The 22,590-nt window shown below is 39.2% G+C and overlaps 1 protein-coding gene across 1 annotated transcript in view; it reads left to right on the top strand.

Moving 5' to 3' along the window:
- LOC145405090 (V-type proton ATPase 16 kDa proteolipid subunit c-like) overlaps positions 1 to 19,169 on the top strand; it is a 43,749-nt gene extending 24,580 nt beyond the window's left edge. Inside the window, exon 4 of the mRNA XM_080276604.1 lies at positions 17,895 to 19,169. Within this exon, the coding sequence (XP_080132730.1) occupies positions 17,895 to 17,954 (60 nt within the window). The 3' untranslated portion in view covers positions 17,955 to 19,169. The remainder of the gene's footprint in view (positions 1 to 17,894) is intronic.
- The last annotated feature ends 3,421 nt before the right edge of the window (positions 19,170 to 22,590 follow it).

Genomic DNA, 22,590 nt, shown 5'->3' with positions numbered 1-22,590 from the left:
GCGTATGTTTACCTCCCTCAAATACTCAATGTTCGTGAGTTCATAAATTTGTGTGCTCCCGTGGCAGACCTTGAAACCATTTTTTCAAAGTTATAATTATAGTCAGTTTCTTTTTCTTACAGATGTGAAAAGACTCGTCTGGTACACCTGGCTTTTTCCCCTCCTCCCTAAACCCATCTTGTGATTTGTTATGATTCGTGAAAGAAAATTAGGGGGCATGTTACATTAGAATTTAAACATAAAGTTAGGGTGCATGTTACTTTAGCATTTAAACATATCGGCGAAAACATCTGGGATGAAAGGACCGCCGAGCTGTTTGGGATGGTAGAGTAGGGTCGTATAAACATACCAGTGACCTTGGTTCCCTTCCCATAATTGTTCGCAGTTTTTATGGCTCTCCCTAACTTAACGTTACTGACACCGGTACAGTAGAGCATTGTTCAAGGCTAGCAGCCATAAGGGGTTAATGGAATACATTATTGTCTGTATCAATACTCTCTCTTTCACACATACACGAACGAACAAAAGAATGTGCAATAAATGTACACTTAACTGTAAGGAGCAGAAATAACTGTATGCTCTGTCGGTCCGAAATGTGTTGGGAAGCGACATCGAACAAAGAATGTGGAACTGAATGCCACCTTACGAGAACACTTGAGATGAAAGTATTTTTTCTTATTAGTAAACATAATTGTTCCATTTCGTCCCCTATAATTGTGAAACTCGTAAATTTTCGTCCAAGCATACAGCCTAATAAGCTTACCAATTCAATTCATATTCTCTAGTTTGTTTTTGTATTTTTCTAGTTTGATTTCTTATTATCATAACGTTCCTTAAGCCTTACCTACGTTTGTTTCCGGCATATTGGAAGAAACTTACTCATAATTAGGGTGCATGTTACATTAGCATTTAAACATATCGGCGAATACATTTGAGATGAAGTGGCAGGCCGCCTGATTGTTTGAGATGGTAGAGGAGGGTCGTGAAAACATACCAGTGACCTTCGTTCCCTTCCCATAATTGTTTGCAGTTTTTAATAGCTCTCCCTAACCCAACATCCCCGACACCGGTACAGTAAAGCATTGTTCGAGGCTGACAGCTATGATGGGGTTAATGGAATGCATTATTGTTTGTATTAATACTCTCTTTCACACATACAGTACACTTAAGAACGAACAAAAGAGTGAAAGTAAATGTAAGAGGAAGAAATAACAATGCTCTGTTGGTCCGAAATGTGTTGGGAGGCGCGATACCTAACGAAGAATGTAGAACTGAATGCTAACTTACAAGAACACATGAGATGAGTATTTTTTTTTTTTTTCTGATTAGCAGACATTCTTGTTTCATTTCGTTCCCTAAAACTAGGAAACCCATTACTTTTCGTCTAAGCATACAGCCTAAAGACTTCACCAATTCACTTCATATTCCTCCAGTTTGTTTTCTATGTTTTTCTATTTTGAGGGTAGTAAATTACCTTCTCTTGCTGAAAGATTTTCTCTTTTATTATCACGTTCTTTAAGCCGTACTGTACCTACGATTGCTTCGGGCATAATGGAAGAAACTCATCGTACACAAAAGTGGATTTAGTTTCCCAATTTCCCAACTGGAGCCCAGGTTAAATTATTAAGTAGTTCAGCAAGGTTAGGCTACGTCAGGAGTATCAGTTGCCTCACCAAACTCCATCCTACCACCCTTGTGATCGAGTTGTGAGCAGGAGGTGTGGGTGAGCAAGACTCTCTCTGGTTTATCCATGCCTCTCTCCCTAGAAACTGGATGCTTCCTGTTTAAACCGGAGCTATCGTACAGATAATTCTATGAATTACTGTACCACTGAACCATTGGGTCACGGCCCGGATATACCGAAAGCTGGATAATCCGAGCCTGGATAATCGAGCTTCCACTGTATATATATGAGAAACAGAGACGGGACCCCACAAGCGTAGCTCATTTCCTGTATATCACAACTAGGTAAATACAAGTACAGTAATCTTCCCAATATCTGATGTAATACAACCAATGCCATATCCAGGAAGTAGGTTTGTCCGGATACTGGGACTCTACCTCCTGGACTGGTACTTAAGGACTCTAACCCAGCCTAACTTTGAAAGCCACCTAAATACTATAACTCCCTACCGGACATGCATAGCACCTATTTAAGACCCTCTTAATGCAAATAAGGGATATAAAGCATGAAATAAATGAAAAGGAACTAGAGAATGAGGAATTAGAAGTAAGTATGGAAAATATTTAGCAGCATACACGGTACTTACAGCACATCTGTGGCTGCCTCCTCTAAGTCTCTGGCAGTGGTGAAAATGCTCTTGAAGCACGTACAGTAATCCAGTGTTGTGCTGCATTTAATTCTTTGCACTGTGAGTTATAATTGTTTAACACTGCACATTCTGTTCTTAATTGCACCACACCAGTTTCAACCACCAGTATGCACTCCACACTTAATCTTTTGTACACTAAATTCAGATTTATTAACACTGCACAACACTGTAAATTCCCATGTGGTCTAGTGGTGAGGTATTGCAGTTTGTTCACAAAAACGAGCACGTGTGGCATCGATTGCGATGACCATCTACTCACGATGGTAGTTATGTGGTAACTGGGGAGGGGAGGAACAGCAGGTGGGCTGGCGGCTGTGCATAAAGACAGCTGTTGCGCGCCGCGCGGCAAGTTCAAATTATGGGTGGGAAAAAATTCAGATTTCTTTTGGATTTTTTTCGTTTTTGGTCCCTTTTGGGTTCCAAAGGCCCAGGCCCAAAATATCCAGGTGTAGTTACGGGGATAATAAAGGGATTACTGTAAGTAAATATGGACATACACACACACACACATACACACACACACACACACACACACACACACACACACACACACACACACACACACACACACACACGAACAGCCGGAGAGAGCGGACGTCCGAGGCATCGCTCCTAACCTTGAGTAGTTTCAGGAATTTTGTCTGTCCTGTCTCCTAGGGTCTTTCTTTAAATTTAAAATAATGAAAGTTAGTAAACTACCAAAAATGTAAAGATTTGTTGGCAATAATATACATGAATGTTTGTGGCTTATTCGGTATGTTTAGGTACTTTACATTAAACATGGCCGAAAACGTAAACAATGAGGGAATGGAATTTCAAGGTTTTGATGCTAATACTAATGTCATGGACCTGGTGAAAACATTAATTATGAGGATTAGTGAACTCGGAAAAAAAAGTAGAGAATCTAGTGATAAAGGATGTATCAGAAAATACGGAAACCACCATACAGAGTCTAATCCAGTCCAACGAAACAGCCAATGAAGAGAATAGGAATTTAAAGAGGGAAAATGTTGAACTGAGGAGGAAACTTGAAGAGAGTACTAATAAAACGGAGAAGGTGAGTAATGTATTAGAAGAACATAAGGCAAAGTGGGCACACGTAGAAGAAGAACAGAAAGAAGTGGTCAGCTTAAGAGAGATCATCCAGGAAGAAAGGGAAATGAACAAGAAAGAAATGGAAGAAAATGTAGTGAAAATACTGAAGAAAAAAGAGAAAATAGTGAGAGAAACTGTAGAAAGGAATAGATGTGTGGTAGTATTTGGAAACAGGGAAGAGGAAGAAAAGGTTAGGTTCGCAAGACTCGAGAGAGACACGAACATGGTGAGAGGAATATTAGGCAAGATTGACCCCGAAGGAGACAAGTGGGTAAAAGAAATTGAGGAAGTAAGGAGGATAGGGCCTTATAAGAAAGGGGAAACAAGACCAATTAGAGTCAAGTTTACATCAGAAAGTGTAATAAATGAGATACTTAAAGTGACCTGGAAATTAAGCAAAGAGGCGGGGATGGAAAATATTATAATAAGAAAAGATCTGAATGAAGAAGAAAGAGAAGTTTTAAAATCATTAAAGGAAGAAGTAAAGGAAAAAATGATAAGAGGACAGAGGAAGAACGTAATACTTTTTTTGGAGAGTATTGGATATGAAAGTAAGGAAATGGTATTTAAGGAAATAGAAGTGAAGGAAACTAGGGGGATGGTTGTGAAAGATCAGAAGTTGAGGAAGTGGTACGGACAGAGAGTAGGAGAGAAGAGGGTACTAATAATGTCAAAAATAATTTGAAGGTGATATATACTAATGTTGATGGTTTCATATCGACAAGGATCGAAATTAATGATTTCTTGAGAGAACATGAACCTGATGTCATGTGCTTTGTAGAGACCAAATTAAGAGAAGATATTGATGTTCATTTGGGAGATGGTAAATACAAACTGTGGAGACAAGACAGAAAAGAAAAAAGGGAGGAGGAGTGATGATAGCAGTGAAGAACAACATAAATGTAGATACTGTGGAAATGGGAGAAGGCAGGGGCTGAAGTGATATATATGAAATTAGAAACTGGAGAGAATGTTAAGAGAGATATGGCGGTAGTGTATGTTCCCCCAAAGACGAGAGCATGGAAGGATGACGAATACCATGAGATGTTGTCAGATATGGCTAGCTACTTGCAAAAATAATTGAGAAAAGCAATAATATAATTTTGGTGGGTGACTTTAATTGTAAAGAGGTGAACTGGGAGGAATGGTACTCGGGAGGCTGCGAGGATTCGTGGGGCACTATGTTATTAAATATAATAATGAATAATGTGATGACGCAATGGGTCAAAGAAGAGACACGGTTTCGAGGTGAGGACACACCAGCAAGGTTAGATTTACTGTTCACCAAAGAACCCGATGTAATAGAATCATTGGAATATCTCTGTCCTTTGGGAAAAAGTGATCACGTGGTCATTGAGTTCCAGATGTTAATAGGAAACGTCGAGCCAAGAGACGAGCTTCATAGACAGGGAAGATACAACTTTGGCAAAGCAAATTTTACAGGCTTGAGAAACTTTTTTGAAAATGTAGATTGGAGAAAATTCAGAGAAACAAGAGAGATACAGAGGAAGTGGGATATCTTTCTAGACCTCTATAATTTGGGAGTGGAAAAATTTGTACCAAGAGTAAGAGGGAAAGAAAACAGGAAAAAGGAGTGGTTTAATAGAAGGTGTATGATAGCCAAAAAAGAGAGAGATAAGGCGTGGAACAATTGGAGAAAGAGAGGTAACGACAGAACAAAGGAGGAATATAAAAGAACAAGAAACGAATACACAAGAATACGTAGGGAAGAAGAAAGGAATTTTGAAAAAGGTATAATTGACAAATGCAAGGATGAACCCAAATTGTTTTATAGATTTGTTAATGGTAAACTAAAACAAAAGGAAGGAATCACCAAGCTGAAAGTAGATGGAGAGGTCTTTAAGGATGCGGCAATGCAAGCAGAAATAATGAACAAACGTTTCCAGTCAGTTTTCACTAAAGAAAAGGAGCTTGTGGAAGGGGAGGGAGTGATTAGAAATGTTCTGGTGATGAAAGATATAAAAGTGGAGGTGCAGGAAGTGTATAAATTACTGGAAACACAAGATGTAAGGAAAGCCCGAGGACCTGATGGAATTTCTAATTGGGTACTGAAGGAATGCAGAGAACAACTGGCGGATAAAATTCACAGCTTAATTGTATGCTCACTGGAAGAGGGGAAAGTGCCAAAAGAATGGAAGAGGGCAAATGTGGTACCAGTTTACAAGGGAGGAAACAGGGAAGAACCCCTGAATTATAGACCAGTGTCTCTAACCAGCATGGTCGCAAAATTGAGTGAGAGAATCCTGAAAGACAGATGGATAAAATATCTGGAAGAGATAAATATTTTGGCTGAATGTCAGTTTGGATTCAGAAGTGGAAGGTCATGTGTTTCAAACTTGTTGAGCTTTTACTCAAGAGCGATTGATGTGGTACAGGAGAGAGATGGTTGGGTGGATTGTGTGTACTTAGACTTAGAGAAGGCCTTTGACAAGGTACCTCATAAGAGACTAATGTGGAAACTAGAATATATAGGAGGACTAAAGGGGAAACTTCTGGAATGGATGAGAGACTTTTTGAGAGACAGACAAATGAGGACAGTAATAAAGGAAAAGATGTGTGGATGGAGGGAAGTAACAAGTGGAGTCCCTCAAGGCTCAGTGTTGGCGCCAGTAATGTTCCTGATTTACGTAAATGATATGGTAGATGGAGTGAACAGTTATGCGAGTTTGTTTGCTGATGATGTAAAGATCTTGAGGAAGATAGAGGTTGAGGAGGATTGTAAAATACTGCAGGAGGATTTGGATAGGATACATAATTGGAGCCGGACGTGGGAAATGAAATTTAATGTAAAGAAATGTAAAATATTGGAAATGGGTAAAAGTACCAGGAGACCATCACTGAATTATTTTTTGGGTAATGAATTAATCACAAAAAGGAGAGAAGAGAAAGATTTGGGAGTGCTGGTCCAAGATAGTTTGTCACCAGAAAAGCACATTAACAAGATAGTTGGAGAGACTTATAAGCTCTTGACTAACATAAGAGTAGCATTTCATTGTATGGATGAGGAAATGATGAAAAAATTGATAGTGGCCATGATCCGCCCCAGGTTAGAATATCCAGCGGTAGTGTGGTGCCCACACAAAAAGAAAGATATAAACAAGATTGAGAGAATACAAAGAACAAACAGCAACCAAGATGGTCCCCAGTCTGACAGACCTGTCATACAGAGAGAGGCTGGAAAAACTGGATTTGCCTTCGTTAGAGGAAAGGAGAAAGAGGGGAGACATCATTGCGGTGTTCAGGACCATGGTGGGAGTAGATAAAATTGACAAAGAAGATCTGTTTGTATGGGATAAGAGAGCAACAAGAGGACATGGAATGAAATTGAAAAAGTCAAGCTGCTTGAAGGATATCAAGAAATATAGCTTTCCTTACAGAAGTATAGACTTATGGAATAGCCTGGACAAAGAGATCGTCCAGTCTAAAAACTTAAACGAGTTTAAAGTTAAATTCAACTTATTGAGAAACAGCGACGGAAACCCATGAGCATAGTACATTCCGTGTATATCACAATTAGGTATATTCTGAAATATTTGGAACGACTTAGACAAAGAGGTGGTGCATGAGAAAAACATTCATGTGTGTAAAGGTAGACTTGATAAATGTGGACATGGAGACAGGACAACACGAGCATTGCTCAATTCCTGTATACTACAAATAGGTAAATACAAAGAGGTAAATACACACAGGATTGAGAAACTTTTTTGAAAATGCGGATTGGAGAAAATTCAGAAAAACGAGAGATACAGAGGAAGTGGGATATCTTTCTAGACCTCTATAATTTGGGAGTGGAAAATTTTGTACCAAGAGTAAGAGGGAAAGAAAACAGGAAAAATGAGTGGTTTAATAGAAGGTGTATGATAGCAAAAAAAGAGAGAGAGAAGGCGTGGAACACTTGGAGAAAGAGAGGTAACAACAGAACAAAGCAAGACTATAAAAGAACAAGAAATGAATACACAAGAATACGTAGAGAAGAAGAAAGGAATTTTGAAAAAGGTATAATAGACAAATGCAAGGATGAACCCAAACTGTTTTATGGATTTGTTAATGGCAAACTGAAACAAAAGGAAGGAATCACAAAATTGAAAGTAGAAGGAGAGGTCTTTAAGGATGTGGCAATGCAAGCAGAAATAATGAACAAACGTTTCCAGTCAGTTTTCACTAAAGAAAAGGAGCTTGTGGAAAGGGAGGGAGTGATTAGAAATGTTCCGGTGATAAAAGATATAAAAGTGGAGGTACAGGAAGTGTATAAATTACTGGAAACTCAAGATGTAAGGAAAGCCCCAGGACCTGATGGAATTTCTAATTGGGTACTGAAGGAATGCAGAGAACAACTGGCGGATAAAATTCACAGTTTAATCGTATGCTCACTGGAAGAGGGGAAAGTGCCACAAGAATGGAAGAGGGCAAATGTGGTACCAGTTTACAAGGGAGGAAACAGGGAAGAACCCCTGAATTATAGACCAGTGTCTCTAACAAGCATGGTCGCAAAATTGTGCGAGAGAATCCTGAAAGACAGACGGATAAAATATCTGGAAGAGATGAATATTTTGGCTGAATGTCAGTTTGGATTCAGAAGTGGAAGGTCATGTGTTTCTAACTTGTTGAGCTTTTACTCGAGCGATTGACGTGGTACAGGAGAGAGATGGTTGGGTGGATTGTGTGTACTTAGACTTAGAGAAGGCCTTCGACAAGGTACCTCATAAGAGACTAATGTGAAAACTAGAATATATAGGAGGATTGAAGGGGAAACTTCTGGAATGGATGAGAGACTTTTTGAAAGACAGGCAAATGAGGACAGTAATAAAGGATAGGATGTCTGGATGGAGGGAAGTAACAAGTGGAGTCCCTCAAGGCTCGGTGTTGGCGCCAGTAATGTTCGTGATTTACGTAAATGATATGGTAGATGGAGAGATGAATATTTTGGCTGAATGTCAGTTTGGATTCAGAAGTGGAAGGTCATGTGTTTCTAACTTGTTGAGCTTTTACTCAAGAGCGATTGACGTGGTACAGGAGAGAGATGGTTGGGTGGATTGTGTGTACTTAGACTTAGAGAAGGCCTTCGACAAGGTACCTCATAAGAGACTAATGTGGAAACTAGAATATATAGGAGGACTGAAGGGGAAACTTCTGGAATGGATGAGAGACTTTTTGAAAGACAGGCAAATGAGGACAGTAATAAAGGATAGGATGTCTGGATGGAGGGAAGTAACAAGTGGAGTCCCTCAAGGCTCGGTGTTGGCGCCAGTAATGTTCGTGATTTACGTAAATGATATGGTAGATGGAGAGATGAATATTTTGGCTGAATGTCAGTTTGGATTCAGAAGTGGAAGGTCATGTGTTTCTAACTTGTTGAGCTTTTACTCAAGAGCGATTGACATGGTACAGGAGAGAGATGTGGATTGTGTGTACTTAGACTTAGAGAAGGCCTTCGACAAGGTACCTCATAAGAGACTAATGTGGAAACTAGAATATATAGGAGGACTGAAGGGGAAACTTCTGGAATGGATGAGAGACTTTTTGAAAGACAGGCAAATGAGGACAGTAATAAAGGATAGGATGTCTGGATGGAGGGAAGTAACAAGTGGAGTCCCTCAAGGCTCGGTGTTGGCGCCAGTAATGTTCGTGATTTACATAAATGATATGGTAGATGGAGTGAACAGTTATGCAAGTCTATTTCCTGATGATGTAAAGATCTTGAGGAAGGTAGAGGTCGAGGAGGATTGTAAAATACTGCAGGAGGATTTGGATAGGATACACGATTGGAGCCGGACGTGGGAAATGAAATTTAATGTAAAGAAATGTAAAATATTGGAAATAGGTAAAAGTACCAGGAGGCCATCACTGAATTATTTGTTGGGTAATGAATTAATCACAAAAAGGAGAGAAGAGAAAGATTTGAGAGTGCTGGTCCAAGATAGTTTGTCACCAGAAAAGCACATTAACAAGACAGTTGGAGAGACTTATAAACTCTTGACTGACATAAGAGTAGCATTTCATTATATGGATGAGGAGCTGATGAAAAAATTGATAGTGGCCATGATCCGCCCCAGGTTAGAATTTGCAGTGGTAGTGTGGTTCCCACACAAAAAGAAAGTTATAAACAAGATTGAGAGAATACAAAGAACAGCAGCCAAGATGGTCCCCAGTCTGACAGACCTGTCATACAGAGAGAGGCAAGAAAAACTGGATTTGCCTTCCTTAGAGGAAAGGAGAAAAAGGGGAGACTTGATTGCAGTGTTCAGGACCATGGTGGGAGTAGATAAAATTAACAAAGAAGATCTGTTTGTATGGGATAAGAGAGCAACAAGAGGACACGGAATGAAATTGAAAAAGTCAAGCTGCTTGAAGGATATCCAGAAATAAAGCTTTCCTTACAGAAGTATAGACTTATGAAATAGCCTGGACAAAGAGATCGTCCAGTCTAAAAACTTAAACGAGTTTAAAGCTAAATTTGACTTATTGAGAAACAGCGACGGAAACCCACGAGCATAGTACATTCCGTTTATATCACAATTAGGTATATTAGGTAAATATTTAAATGTTTGGAACGACTTAGACAAAGAGGTGGTGCATGAGAAAAACATTCATGTGTGTAAAGGTAGACTTGATAAATGTGGATATGGAGACTGGACAACACGAGCATCGCTCAATTCCTGTATACTACAAATACAGTAGGTAAATACAAATAGGTAAATACACACACACACACACACACAGATGCACTTGCAAAAGGAAGAAACAGAAAAATTAGGAAAGTAAGTCAACAAGAAAGACACAATCATAGATGAGATTACAGTAGAAGTGGTTACACTTAGTAGGAAAATTAGTGAAATGGCAAGTACAGTAGTCAACCACAAGAGTATTATGGAAGAGTTCAAAAATGATACAGAGACAGTTAGGCAAGTAAGCAGTCTGATAGACCAGAGCAGTGATATTGAGGAGAAGATAACACAGGTGAATGAAGCTGTGCAAAACTACAAAAATGATATGGAAACCACTTATGCTGAAATGGTGAAAGTAAAGAAAGACATAGAAACAAGGGTGGAGGAAAAAAGCATTAAAAAGGAAGTGAAAAGAATAATCCAAAACAGTCCTAAGTTAGAGAGTCCGTAGATATCAACAAATCTATAGTAATCACTGGTACAGAAGAGGAAGAAGTAAAAAACAAGATCTCAAGAGACAAAAAGGAGATGGCAAATGTAATGAGCATATTGAAAGAAGTATCAGAGGAAATCTGTAGTAAAGACATAGAGGAACACAAAAGGTTAGGGAAATAAGAGAGAAGCAAGTCAAGACCCCTAAAGATAACCTTCCAGAGTGTAAAAACCGTGGAGGAGATACTAAAAAATGCAAAGAATCTTATGGAAAAAGAGGAGTTCAAAAATGTATGGATAAAAAGATGCCTAACACAAGAGGAACTGGAATTACTGAAAGAGAAGAGGGAGGAAGCAAAAACAAAAAATGAGGGAAGATTAGAGGAGGAGAAGAATACATTTTTTTTACAAAGTAATTGAATTGCAGGTATGAAAGTGGTACATAAACAGGAGGGAATAAAAAGGAGGAAGGTAGTAGAACCAAAGCTTGACAAGTATATAAACAAGATGATTAAGTTGATGTACCCAAATGTGGATGGAATGGTATCCAACTTATTAGAGATGAATGATTATGTCAGAGAAAATGAACCACATATAATATGCCTGAAACAAAATTAACACCAAGGATATCAAATGACATCCAAAACTTGGAGGAATATAATATATGGAGAAGAGATAGGAACTTAAAAAAAGGAGGAGGAATTATAATATTAACTAAGAAAAATCTAAAAGTCAAAGAAATAGAACTAGATAATCCCTGACAAGTAGAACTGATTGCAGTAGAGATCAATACATCTGAAGGGAAAGTAATTGTAGCCAATTTGTACATGCCCAGATCAAACACATGGGAAAGAGACTAATATGAGGATGTGGCAGAGAGTACAATTCAGAGTTTAAGAGCATTACTACATAAAATGGAAGAGAAATCGGAAAGAATTATACTAACTGGAGATTTTAATACAAATATAATTGGAATACTCTAGATATAATAAGTCAAGAAAGCTGTTGGGACCAAAAGCTCCTGGATCTAGTGCAAGAGTTTTTTCTAACGCAACATGTAAGGGAAAGCACCAGAAAAAGAGGATTCGATGTACCCTCAGTGCTAGGTCTCATATTTACTAGGCAAGAAAATGATATTGACAATTTAATATATCACCCTCCATTCGGCAAAAGTGACCATGCAGTACTAAATTGCAACTTCAGGATTGCATATGACAGTTAACAGCAATGAAAGTTACAAAAAGAGTCTAAACTATAAAGAGGGAAAGTATCATGACCTAAAGAAGTACTTCTTAGAATTGATTGGGAAAAGGAGCTTAGAGGACAAGATTTAAATGCTATATATAAAAAATTCTGTGAACTTTATGAAATAGGAGTCCAGAAGTACATCCCACAGCACAAAGAAGCAGAAAAGAAAATAAAGAAATGGTTCAATACAGAATGTAAAAAATCAAAAGAAAAAAGATTTGTTGTGGAATAGATACAGAAGACACAATAGTGGAAGGGCATATAATAATTACAAACAGGCAAGATACGATTATACAAGAATAAGGAGGGAAGCCCAAAAACAGTTTGAGGAGGATATCATAAATAAAAGTAGTGATAAACCAAAGCTATTTTACAGCTACATCAGAAGCAAAACCAGGGTAAAAGATAAAATACAGTACAATCCATTACAGACAATGGAATCACCTATACACAAGAGAAGGATATTTGTGAAGCACTAAACAAGAATTTCCAATCAGTTTATACCGAGGAAAATAGTTTTGAGAGGGATTATGTGGAACATTAATGCCCACACATACTGTACTACCAGATATACAAACATCAGAAAAAGAAATGCAGGAGGAGCTAAGTAAATTAGACAAAGGAAAAGCAAATGGTCCTGATGAAATTTCATGTTGGGTGCTACATGAATGTGCAAAGGAGTTATGTAAACCATATTTTTAATTTTCAGGAAATCCTTGAGTCAAGGTAAACTACCTGATATTTGGAAGAAAGCAAACATTGTTCCCTTATTCAAGAAAGGGAATAGATAAAATCCACTTAACTACCGACCAGTATCATTAACCAGTGTTGTAAGCAAGGTATTAGAAAAGCTTATAAGAAAAGCTTGGGTAAATCACCTAGAAGAACACAATATGATAACAGAAAGACAGTTTGGTTTCAGAAAAGGAAAATCATGTGTTACTAATCTCTTGAGCTACTATGACAGAGTAACAGACACATTACAGGAAAGAGAAGGATGGGTGGACAGTATCTATTTAGATTTCAAGAAAGCATTTGACACAGTACCACACCAAAGACTCTTATGGAAACTGTACCATCAAGGAGGAATTCGAGGCAAACTGTATTGTTGGATGCAAGATTTTCTCATGAAAAGAGAAATGAGAACTGTAGTAAGGGGAAATTACTCATCATCGAACGAAGTGACTAGTGGAGTACCACAGGGCTCAGTGCTGGCACCAATCACGTTTTTAGTGTATATACATGATATAAACAGTAACACTGGAAATGAAAGCTATCTAAATATGTTTGCAGATGATGCAAAAATACAAAGGAGAATTACTAACACAAACTCTTGTAAAGAGCTGCAAGAAGAATTAAATAAACTTCATGAATGGAGTAATACATGGCAAATGGAATTCAATGTGGACAAGTGTCATGTAATCAAGTTTGGTAAAAGTGGAAAAAGACCTGATTGGGATTATAATTTAGGAAATAAAACCCTACACATATCAGAAAGAGAGAAGGACCTAGGTGTGATTATCAATAACAGACTATCTCTGGCTGACCACATCAGTGAATAGGTACGGAACATGTATACACTGCTTGCAAATATGAGAATAGCGTTCACATGCATAAATGAAGACATGCTAAGAAAGATAATAACATCATTCATCAGACCAACCCTGGAGTATGCATCTGTAGTCTGGAGTCCTCATCTCAAAAAACACATCCTGTAGACAAGATTGAGAACGTTTAAAGGGCCGCTTCAAGATGGGTACCAAGCTTATGGGATCTAAGGTACAAAGAAAGACTAAAAAAGCTGAATCTACCAACACTACAGGAGAGAAGGAAAAGAGGTGACATGATTATGCTATGTAAATGCATATCAGGGAAGGAGAAAATAGACATGAATGATTACTTAACCTGTGGTGAAGCATGAGCAAGAGGACACTGCAAAAAACTGCATAAGAAGATAGGTGAAGAAGACATAAGGAAATTTAGTTTCCCAAATAGAGCAATTGATCAGTGGAATGCACTACCGAATGAAATAATGTGTGCCAAAACAATTCACAAATTTAAGTATATGTACGATAAATATTGTTTAAGATACAGGACGGTACGAGTTTGACTCATTCCTGTAAAGGTACAATTAGGTAACACACACACACACACACACACACACACACACACACACACACACACACACACACACACACACACACACACACACACACACACACACACACACACACACACACACACACACACACACACACACACACACACACACACACACACACACACACACACACACACACACACACACACACACACACACACACACACACACACACACACACACACACACACACACACACACACACACACACACACACACACACACACACACACACACACACACACACACACACACACACACACACACACACACACACACACACACACACACACACACACACACACACACACACACACACACACACACACACACACACACACACACACACACACACACACACACACACACACACACACACACACACACACACACACACACACACACACACACACACACTGGAATGCTTGAGACAGACAAATGATGACCGTAATAAAGGCTAGGATGTCTGGATGGAGGAAAGTAGCAAGTGGAGTCCCTGAAGGCTCGGTGTTGACGCCAGTAATGTTCCTGATTTATGTAAATGATATGGTAGATGGAGTGAACAGTTATGCAAGCCTGTTTGCTGATGATGCAAAGATCTTGAGGAAGGTAGAGGTCGAGGAGAATTGTAAAATGCTGCAGGAGGATCTGGATAGGATACACAATTGGAGCCGGATGTGGGAAATTTAATTTAATGTAAAGAAATGTAAAACATTGGATATGGGTAAAAGTATCAAGAGGCCATCATTGAATTATTTGATGGGTAATGAACCAATCACAAAAGCGAGAGAAGAGAAAGATTTGGGAGTGCTGGTCCAGGACAGTTTGTCACCTGAAAAACACATTAACAAGGCAGTTAGAGAGATGTATAAACTCCTTACTAATATAAGAGTAGCTTTTCATTATATAGATGAGGAGATGAAAAAATTAATAGTGGCCATGATTTGCCCTAGCTTAGAATATGCAGCAGTAGTGTGGTCCCCACACAAAAGAAAGATATAAACAAGATTGAGAGAATACAAAGAACAGCAACCAAAATGGTCCCCAGTCTGGCAGATGTCTCACAGAGAGAGGCTAGAAAAGCTGGATTTGCCTTCCTTCGAAGAAAGGAGAAAGAGAGACGACATGATAGTGTTCAGGACCTTGATGGGAGTAGATAAAATTGACAAAGAAGATCTGTTTTTATGGGAAGAGAGTAACAAGAGGACACTGAATGAAACTGAAGAAACCAAGCTGCTTGAAGGATATCAAGAAATATAGTTTTCCTTATAGATGTATAGACCTGTGGAATAGCCTGGACAAAGAGATCGTCCAGTCTAAAAACTTAAACGAGTTTAAAGCTAAATTTGACATACAGTATTGAGAAACAGAGGTTTGGAGGGTGAAGTGCTTGAAAGGGTACAGCAGGGAAGAAAGGTTGCTGGTTCTTTGAAAGCAGTGATAAGAAACAGGGAAGTGAGCATGGAAGTGAAAAAGTTACTACATGACAGTATTGTGATACCAACTCTAACGTATGGAAGTGAAGCTTGGACGTTGTTGGAAGGACACAAGTCAAGAGTGAGAGCAGTGGAAATGAGTTATTTAAGAGGAGCCTGTGGAGTCACATGGAGAGACAGGCTGACGAATGAGGATATAAAGGAGCGTTGTGGTGTGGATGTGGATGTGATAGGAAGTGTTATGAGGAACACACCGAGGTGGTTTGGCCGTGTGGAGAGGATGGAGGGTGAAAGACTGACGAAGAGAGTGTATGTGAATGAGGTGGAGGGGGGGAAGAGGGAGGGGGAGGGATGGAGGGATGGGGTGGAGAGGTATATGAGAGAGGGGGGTGTGAGTTGGAAGCAGGGCAGTAAAATGGCGGGGGACAGGATGACGTGGAGACGATTTGTTTGTGGCCACCCCAAACGGGATTGATGCGTCTGGCAATAGATAGATAGAAACAGAGACGGGACCCCACGAGCGTAGCTCATTTCCTGTATATCACAATTAGGTAAATACACACACACACACACACAGTCACAGAAAAATTTTCATTATCAGTGTTTAGACCTCTGTGAAGAAAACTGAACATCTTTAAAGAAACCAGGTGACAGTATGCATATGTACTAGTTTTAATGGATGATACAGTATTGTTATCCACGACCAAGGGGGGCATGATGAACAAACTTAGGATATTGCATACCTTTTGTAAAGATCATGGCATGATTATCAATGAATCAGAGTCGAAGTTTTTTGTCATTAGCGTCACAGAGGAGGAGGCAGAGCCGTTGCGGGTGGATGGGCTAGTTATTGCCCCCTGCACTTCATACATGTACCTAGGGTCACCCTTCACCAGCGAAGGATCTGCCTCGTCCGCACTCAGGTTACATGCAAAGAGCAAATTATGTCACGTGCTCAAGTTCGTATCATTTGGTTGAGAAAGAACAATGACGTGCCTTTTGTGGTGAAGCGAAGGGTAGTCGATGCTTTGTTGATGTCTTGGTTACTTTATGGCTGCGAGTCATGGTTGGGAGCCGACCTAAAACCTATCATTAAGCTTTATAATTGGGCCCATAAGCAACTCTTGGGAGTGAGAAAGGCTACCCCGAATGATGTTTGTTATGCCGAGGTAGGATACCCTTCTTTACCCGACTTGCTTAGATTTAAGCAACATAAATTTTACTCCAAAATGGTATCAGATAGATGCAGTCTGACAGATGATCCCTTGATTTTTGCCATTGATATTGCCACTAGAGGTAATATTGAGATGAGCAGGACAATTAGAGGGTTCATAGATACGAACTTGCCAGATATAAGTGCTCTCATGCAGAAAGTATATGCACGTATCACAGCGTCCAATGGTTCAAGGTGTGCAGTGTACCGCAGCTTGAACCCCAACTTTACGCTCCACAGGATATACAAGGACCGTCATATGGTGAACGATCGCTTTAGAATGGCTTTCACCCGTTTCCGTGTGTCAGGTCATAGTTTGTGTATTGAGACTGGACGATGGAACAGGTGGGGACAGGGTCGTTTACCACCGGAAGAGCGTCTGTGCATATGTGGAGAGGTTCAGACAGAAAGGCATGTTGTGGAGAATTGTCCTGTCACGAACAACATCAGGCAAAATGCAGGCTTAACTTGCGTAGAAGAGCTCTTCAGTTGCAAGTACGCAGATGATGTTACATGTAAAATTGTTTATGACATTCTTAAATTATATCCGTAGAGCGTACGTATATTTGTTGGTTCCTGGCATGATGACGACCGACCATTTTCATTTCCTTTGTTTCTTGTTCAAGTTATTTTGTGGACTGCAGAATGAATTTTCGTTTTAATAGTTCACATTTTATTTACTATATATGTTGATATATATATTTTTTCTTAATGTAAAGACAAATGTAACTGTGGTCAATAAATATCTGTCTATCTACCTATCTATGAAAATGGTGCTGCACACACCTGTAGCTTTCATCGCATGGTTGCCTGTTATTTCTTGCTTAACAACAATGCACTGCTGAGAGTGCTTACAGTTTTGAGGCACCCTGTGTGTATGGTGTGCCTGTGTGTATGGTGTGTGGTAGGGATAAATGTTTTCCCACTTCATCCCACTTGTGGGTGGAAAAGAGGTAGGATGATCTTGATACCGGTACTCAGTGCTGATTAACATTGTGCACTATTTTTAGCAGCAGAATGAGTCTGTGGTTCCATGTTTTTCTGTTGTTTTTGAGTAAATTAAAAAAAAAGTCTGGTGTATATGCAGGAAGCACAAGGTATTTCAAGAAATGAAAGTATGATGTTTCATATTTTCCTGACAAGTTATGGTATGTAAATTAAGTAGAATGTGATAGCATACACATTACTAGGAGTGTAGTTGTAGAGGGATTATAAAATTTGAATTTACTGATATAGAAGTGTTGTATATTTATGGCAAATATGATAGTAATGCAGCATTTTCCTCCTCAGGTGCTGGGCCTGTATGGTCTCATTGTTGCAATCTACCTATACACCAAGACCTCTGCATAAGAAAACATAATGGCAGTAACTGTATAACAGCCCCCTTCTTGATGCCCTCTCCCAAACGCATCTTTATTTTCATTGTCTATTTTGTGATGTTTACCGAGTTGTAGGTTATTTTAGGAAATATTTGCAATATCTCCTGTTGTACTTATTGCCCAGTTTGATTACTTTTATTCACTTTTCTTTTGGTGCATACTTAGTATGCTTTCTAAATGGATGACTCAGTGTATGGGATGCTTGTATTATATCCAGGGCGTTTATAGCACGAAAGTGTACAGCTTTTAGGAACATAACTGTATAAATGTAAATTGTATTTCTTCTGTTTTATTATGTTATTTCCCCTCTCTCTTATATATATATATATATATATATATATATATATATATATATATGAAGGAGTGGGATTTTAACGTAGATGTAGCTGCCACTTATAATTTGGCCAAAGTGTTTGGATCTGATGTGCATACAAACTTTTAGACGATGAAACTAATTAGGGGCCTTAACTGAGGTAATTGAACTGATTGCTGTACTCAAAATTTTCTCTGGACCACATAATACCCACAAGGCAGTGTTTTACAACCTCCCACACTAATAGGGATGTTTCTTGGTTTGTGTGTGGACACCGGAGGTTGAATTTAGTGCCAGTTTTGAACTATACAGACCAGAACCAGTAGCCTCGGCAAAGGGAAATACAAGGCTGTTCCGTCTGTTTAGTGTGATAAGGATACTGGTTATCCTCTGCCAGATATCAATTGATCTGGTGTCTTGTTGGATGTCAGTCTCAGGACTGTTAATAGTACACTGCCTTCTGCCAGCTGATTTTGACCAAACAGTTGTATATGGCAGTGGATAACATTTGACATGCTGTGCAGTACACAGCCATAAGTTATTTAAAGCACAAGTGTCCCACATTTGTAGAATGGGACTGTCTGATTAGCTCAGTATTTTAGGATTTATGAATAGTCCAAGTAACAGTAGGGAGGGAATGTGTAATAGTAAGGGGGTTGGTTTGTTCCAACCAAACATGGAAATTTACCAACATTTTAGTTATGAACTCGAATTAAAGTGCATTGCTGGTTTAACATTCCACAAGATGTATTGTTAGTGCTTCCCATCTTCAAAATACATGTGGTATATAGATAGTTCTGGTATACTTGTTAAATATGTATGAACTGTATAAATGGTATGTAATGGATTATTGTTAATAAAGTAATTATTAGACTTTGATTTTCCAAGACACTGATCCTTGCTCCATGGTACCTGTATTCAGTATAGTTGTGCCTATATTTTGGGGCCCCCACTCTCCACTAATTAGATTTATGCTACCTTCACATGTTTTTACAGAGTAACAGGCTACTTTAAATGCATTTTTCTAACCTAGGAACTACTGTAGTATATGTACTCTACTACCGTGAGAATAACCAGTTCCTGGGGTAGGGGAAAATTAATACTGCTCTCATAATCCCCACTTGCCTGATTGTGAAAATGAGGAGGTGGCCTGTGATAAGCATTCTCCCCCACCTACTTTGGCAAAGGCAAAGCTTTATACCTGGGTCCTGTGTCTGCCCAAGGCTCCAGAAAATCAGTCAGGCTTATTTAGCTGTGTGGAATATGATACGTGAGTAATGAATGTAAGAGAATGGAAGCTGTGAATGTGTTCAGAAACATGGAGTATGGTTTGATGATGATGATAAAGACTAAAGAGGTGATGCAAATGAGCTCGAAGGTGTGTACAGTAATATGTAAGGTCAGCGGTGTACACAGGACACTAAAGAGGAAGGTGCTGTGTTGATGAATGGCAGAGAAAAATTAAATATTGAAAGCTTTAGCTCAAGGTGTGTGTATATTAATTTTATGATGTTTAAGTAAAGAAGAGAAAGATCAGGGCACCAATCAGTGATGGAAAAGATGTCTGGGTTTAGCATTTTTGCTGGGAGATCTGACACTGGCTTCAAATGTACTGTGTTAGTATAGTGTGCCAGGAAAGAAGCCATAGATGACAACTGAAGGAACTGTTAGGAAATGAAGATATGAATTAGTAATTCATATTTCAAGCAAACAAACAGGCATGGTTATAGAAAGATGGCAGGGAAAGTTAAAAGGAGGGTGACTGATTATGCACTGAAAGATGATTGAAAGTACTACTGACAGGAGAGTTATGGAAAGGTAATGCTGAGATTTATCTGATTATGCACTGAAAGATGTTTGAAAGTACTACTGACAGGAGAGTTATGGGAAGGTGATGTTGAGGTTTATCTGATTATACAACTGTGGTATGTTAAGTAACACTGAGAACTGCATGGAAGGGGAATGGAGTACTTGCAATGAAGACATGGCAGAGAAGCTGAGGAACAAAGCAGTGGCAGAGCAATATGACCTGATGGCAGTGGAACGAAGTGTGTAATGTTGCATATGGAGCAACTAGTATGAAAGATAAAGCTTGGTGAAATATAGGAGTTGAACAAGGAGTGGAAGAATAGAGAGAAGTGGCTAGTATGGATGCGTGAATGTAGTTCAAAAGAAAGGTGGGAATATACCAGCTGTAAGAAACATGTAAATGGACTAATCAAGATATAAATGATAAACTGTGAAGAAAAATTAATTTTAACTACTCTAAAAATAGGAAACCATTTGGAATGGGGCAGAGAAGTGTAGAAATGAAGGGGGGAAATGTGAGGGTCAAAATGAAAGAACACTAGCAAATGGAGGTGAAGTAAAGAAAAACTTGAAATGCTATTGAATGGGAATAAGAGCAGGGCAACAGTACACAGTAAAGGAATACTGACACTGACATGTGAAGAATACTGTGAAGATGATGAATAATGGGAATGCATCAAGATTCAGTGGAGTGTATACTATCTATCTATAGCCTGTCGCCTTAATCCCATAAGAGGTGACCACAAACAAATTGCCTCAATATCACCCTGTCCTCCGCCATTTCACTGCCCTACCTCCAGCTTACACCCACTCTCTCATATACCTCTCCATTCCATCCCTCCATCTAATCCTCGGTCTCCCTCTCCACCTCACTCACATATGTTCTCCATGTTAGTCTCCTGCAATTCATCCTCTCCACATGGCCAAACCACCTCGCTGTATTTCTCTTAATGTTTTCTATCACATCCACACCACAATGCTCCTTCACATCCTCATTTCTGAGTTTGTCTCTCCATGTAACTCCACTTGCTCCTCTCAAATAACTCATTTCCATTGCTCTCACTCTTGTCCTTCCAACAAGGTCCAAGCTTAGCTCCAATATGTTAAGAGTTAGTATCACAGTACTATCATGCAGTGACTTTTTTTCTTCCATGCTCACTTCCCTATTTCTTATCACTGCTTTCAAAGAACCATTCTTCCCAGCTGTACCCTTTCAAGCACTTCATCCTCTAAACTTCCATCCTTACTCATCACATTACCCAAGTACTGAAATGCACTCACATTTTCCATTTCCTCATCATCCAACCTCACTGTGCATTCAGTGATTTCATTTCTCTCAGAAACCACAAATTTACTCCTCTACATTCAACTTTAGATTCTGTTTCTTACACACTCTCCCAGACTCATTCACCAAGCCTTGCAGTTCCTCTTTGTTTTCACTGCACACAACCAAAGAAATTTCCAAACGCTGCCCTCTCTTATTACGGCTGCTCCAACATCCAATGCCCTACCTTGTATCTCTTTTATAGCCCCATCCAAATACAGACTGAACAACAATGGAGCTATGACACATCCCTGTTTCAGTCCAACATTAAGACAGAAAAATACACTCAGTTCACCATCCACACGCACTGCAGCCTTAGCACCCTCATACATACTTTTCACGGCATTCACCAGTTTCCCATTTACTCCGTATATTCTGAATATTTTCCACATTCCTTGTCCATCAATTCTGTCATAGGCTTTCTCATCCATGAAGGGCACATACCATTTCTTTCCCTTCTCTAGAAACCTTTCCACCAAAGACCATGGGATGAATATGTGATCTACACAAACTCTTCTCTTCCTAAAACCTCCCCGTTCTTCAATTAAATCCTGTTATTTCCCAAACTCTGTCAATATCCTGTCCTACCATATACTCTTCCTATTACACTAAGAAGACAAAGGCCTTTGATTACCACACACTTCTTTTTCCCACTACTACAGCCACAGGTAAGCTGGTGGGCTAGGGGTCCCAGATCCATTGCCTGGACCTGGATCTGTGCAGTGAGTGGGGTCTGTGGTATGTCTATCCCCTTTATTAATACTGACTATGACCAAATACAAAAATAAGATTCAAACTTTTCCTCTCTGCTACACCCATATTCCATGTTTCAGCCCCATATAACGCAGTCGGTACCACAACACCCTCATACAGCCTTCTCTTTACATCCATTCTAAGTGAATGACATCTAAATATCTTTTTCATTCCTCCCAGCACCTTTCCTACTTCATTCATTCTAAACTTTACTTTTGCATCTATTCTTCCATCCACAGCAACATGTGACCCTAAATATTTAAAACACTCTACCTCCTCAAGCAACTCACCATTCAAAACTATATTCATCCCCCTACCATCTACCAACCTCGTACACTTCATCACTTTACTCTTATTCTCATTTACTTTCAAATTCCTCCTTTCACACATATCCTTCCAAACTCTACC

The sequence above is a fragment of the Coenobita brevimanus genome, chromosome 65 (assembly GCF_032717465.1).
Source record: "Coenobita brevimanus isolate Jiangsu-jjx chromosome 65, ASM3271746v2, whole genome shotgun sequence".
Lineage (NCBI taxonomy): Eukaryota > Metazoa > Arthropoda > Malacostraca > Decapoda > Coenobitidae > Coenobita > Coenobita brevimanus.
Note: the sequence above shows the minus strand (reverse complement) of the source record. Positions and strands in the feature narration are given on the sequence as shown.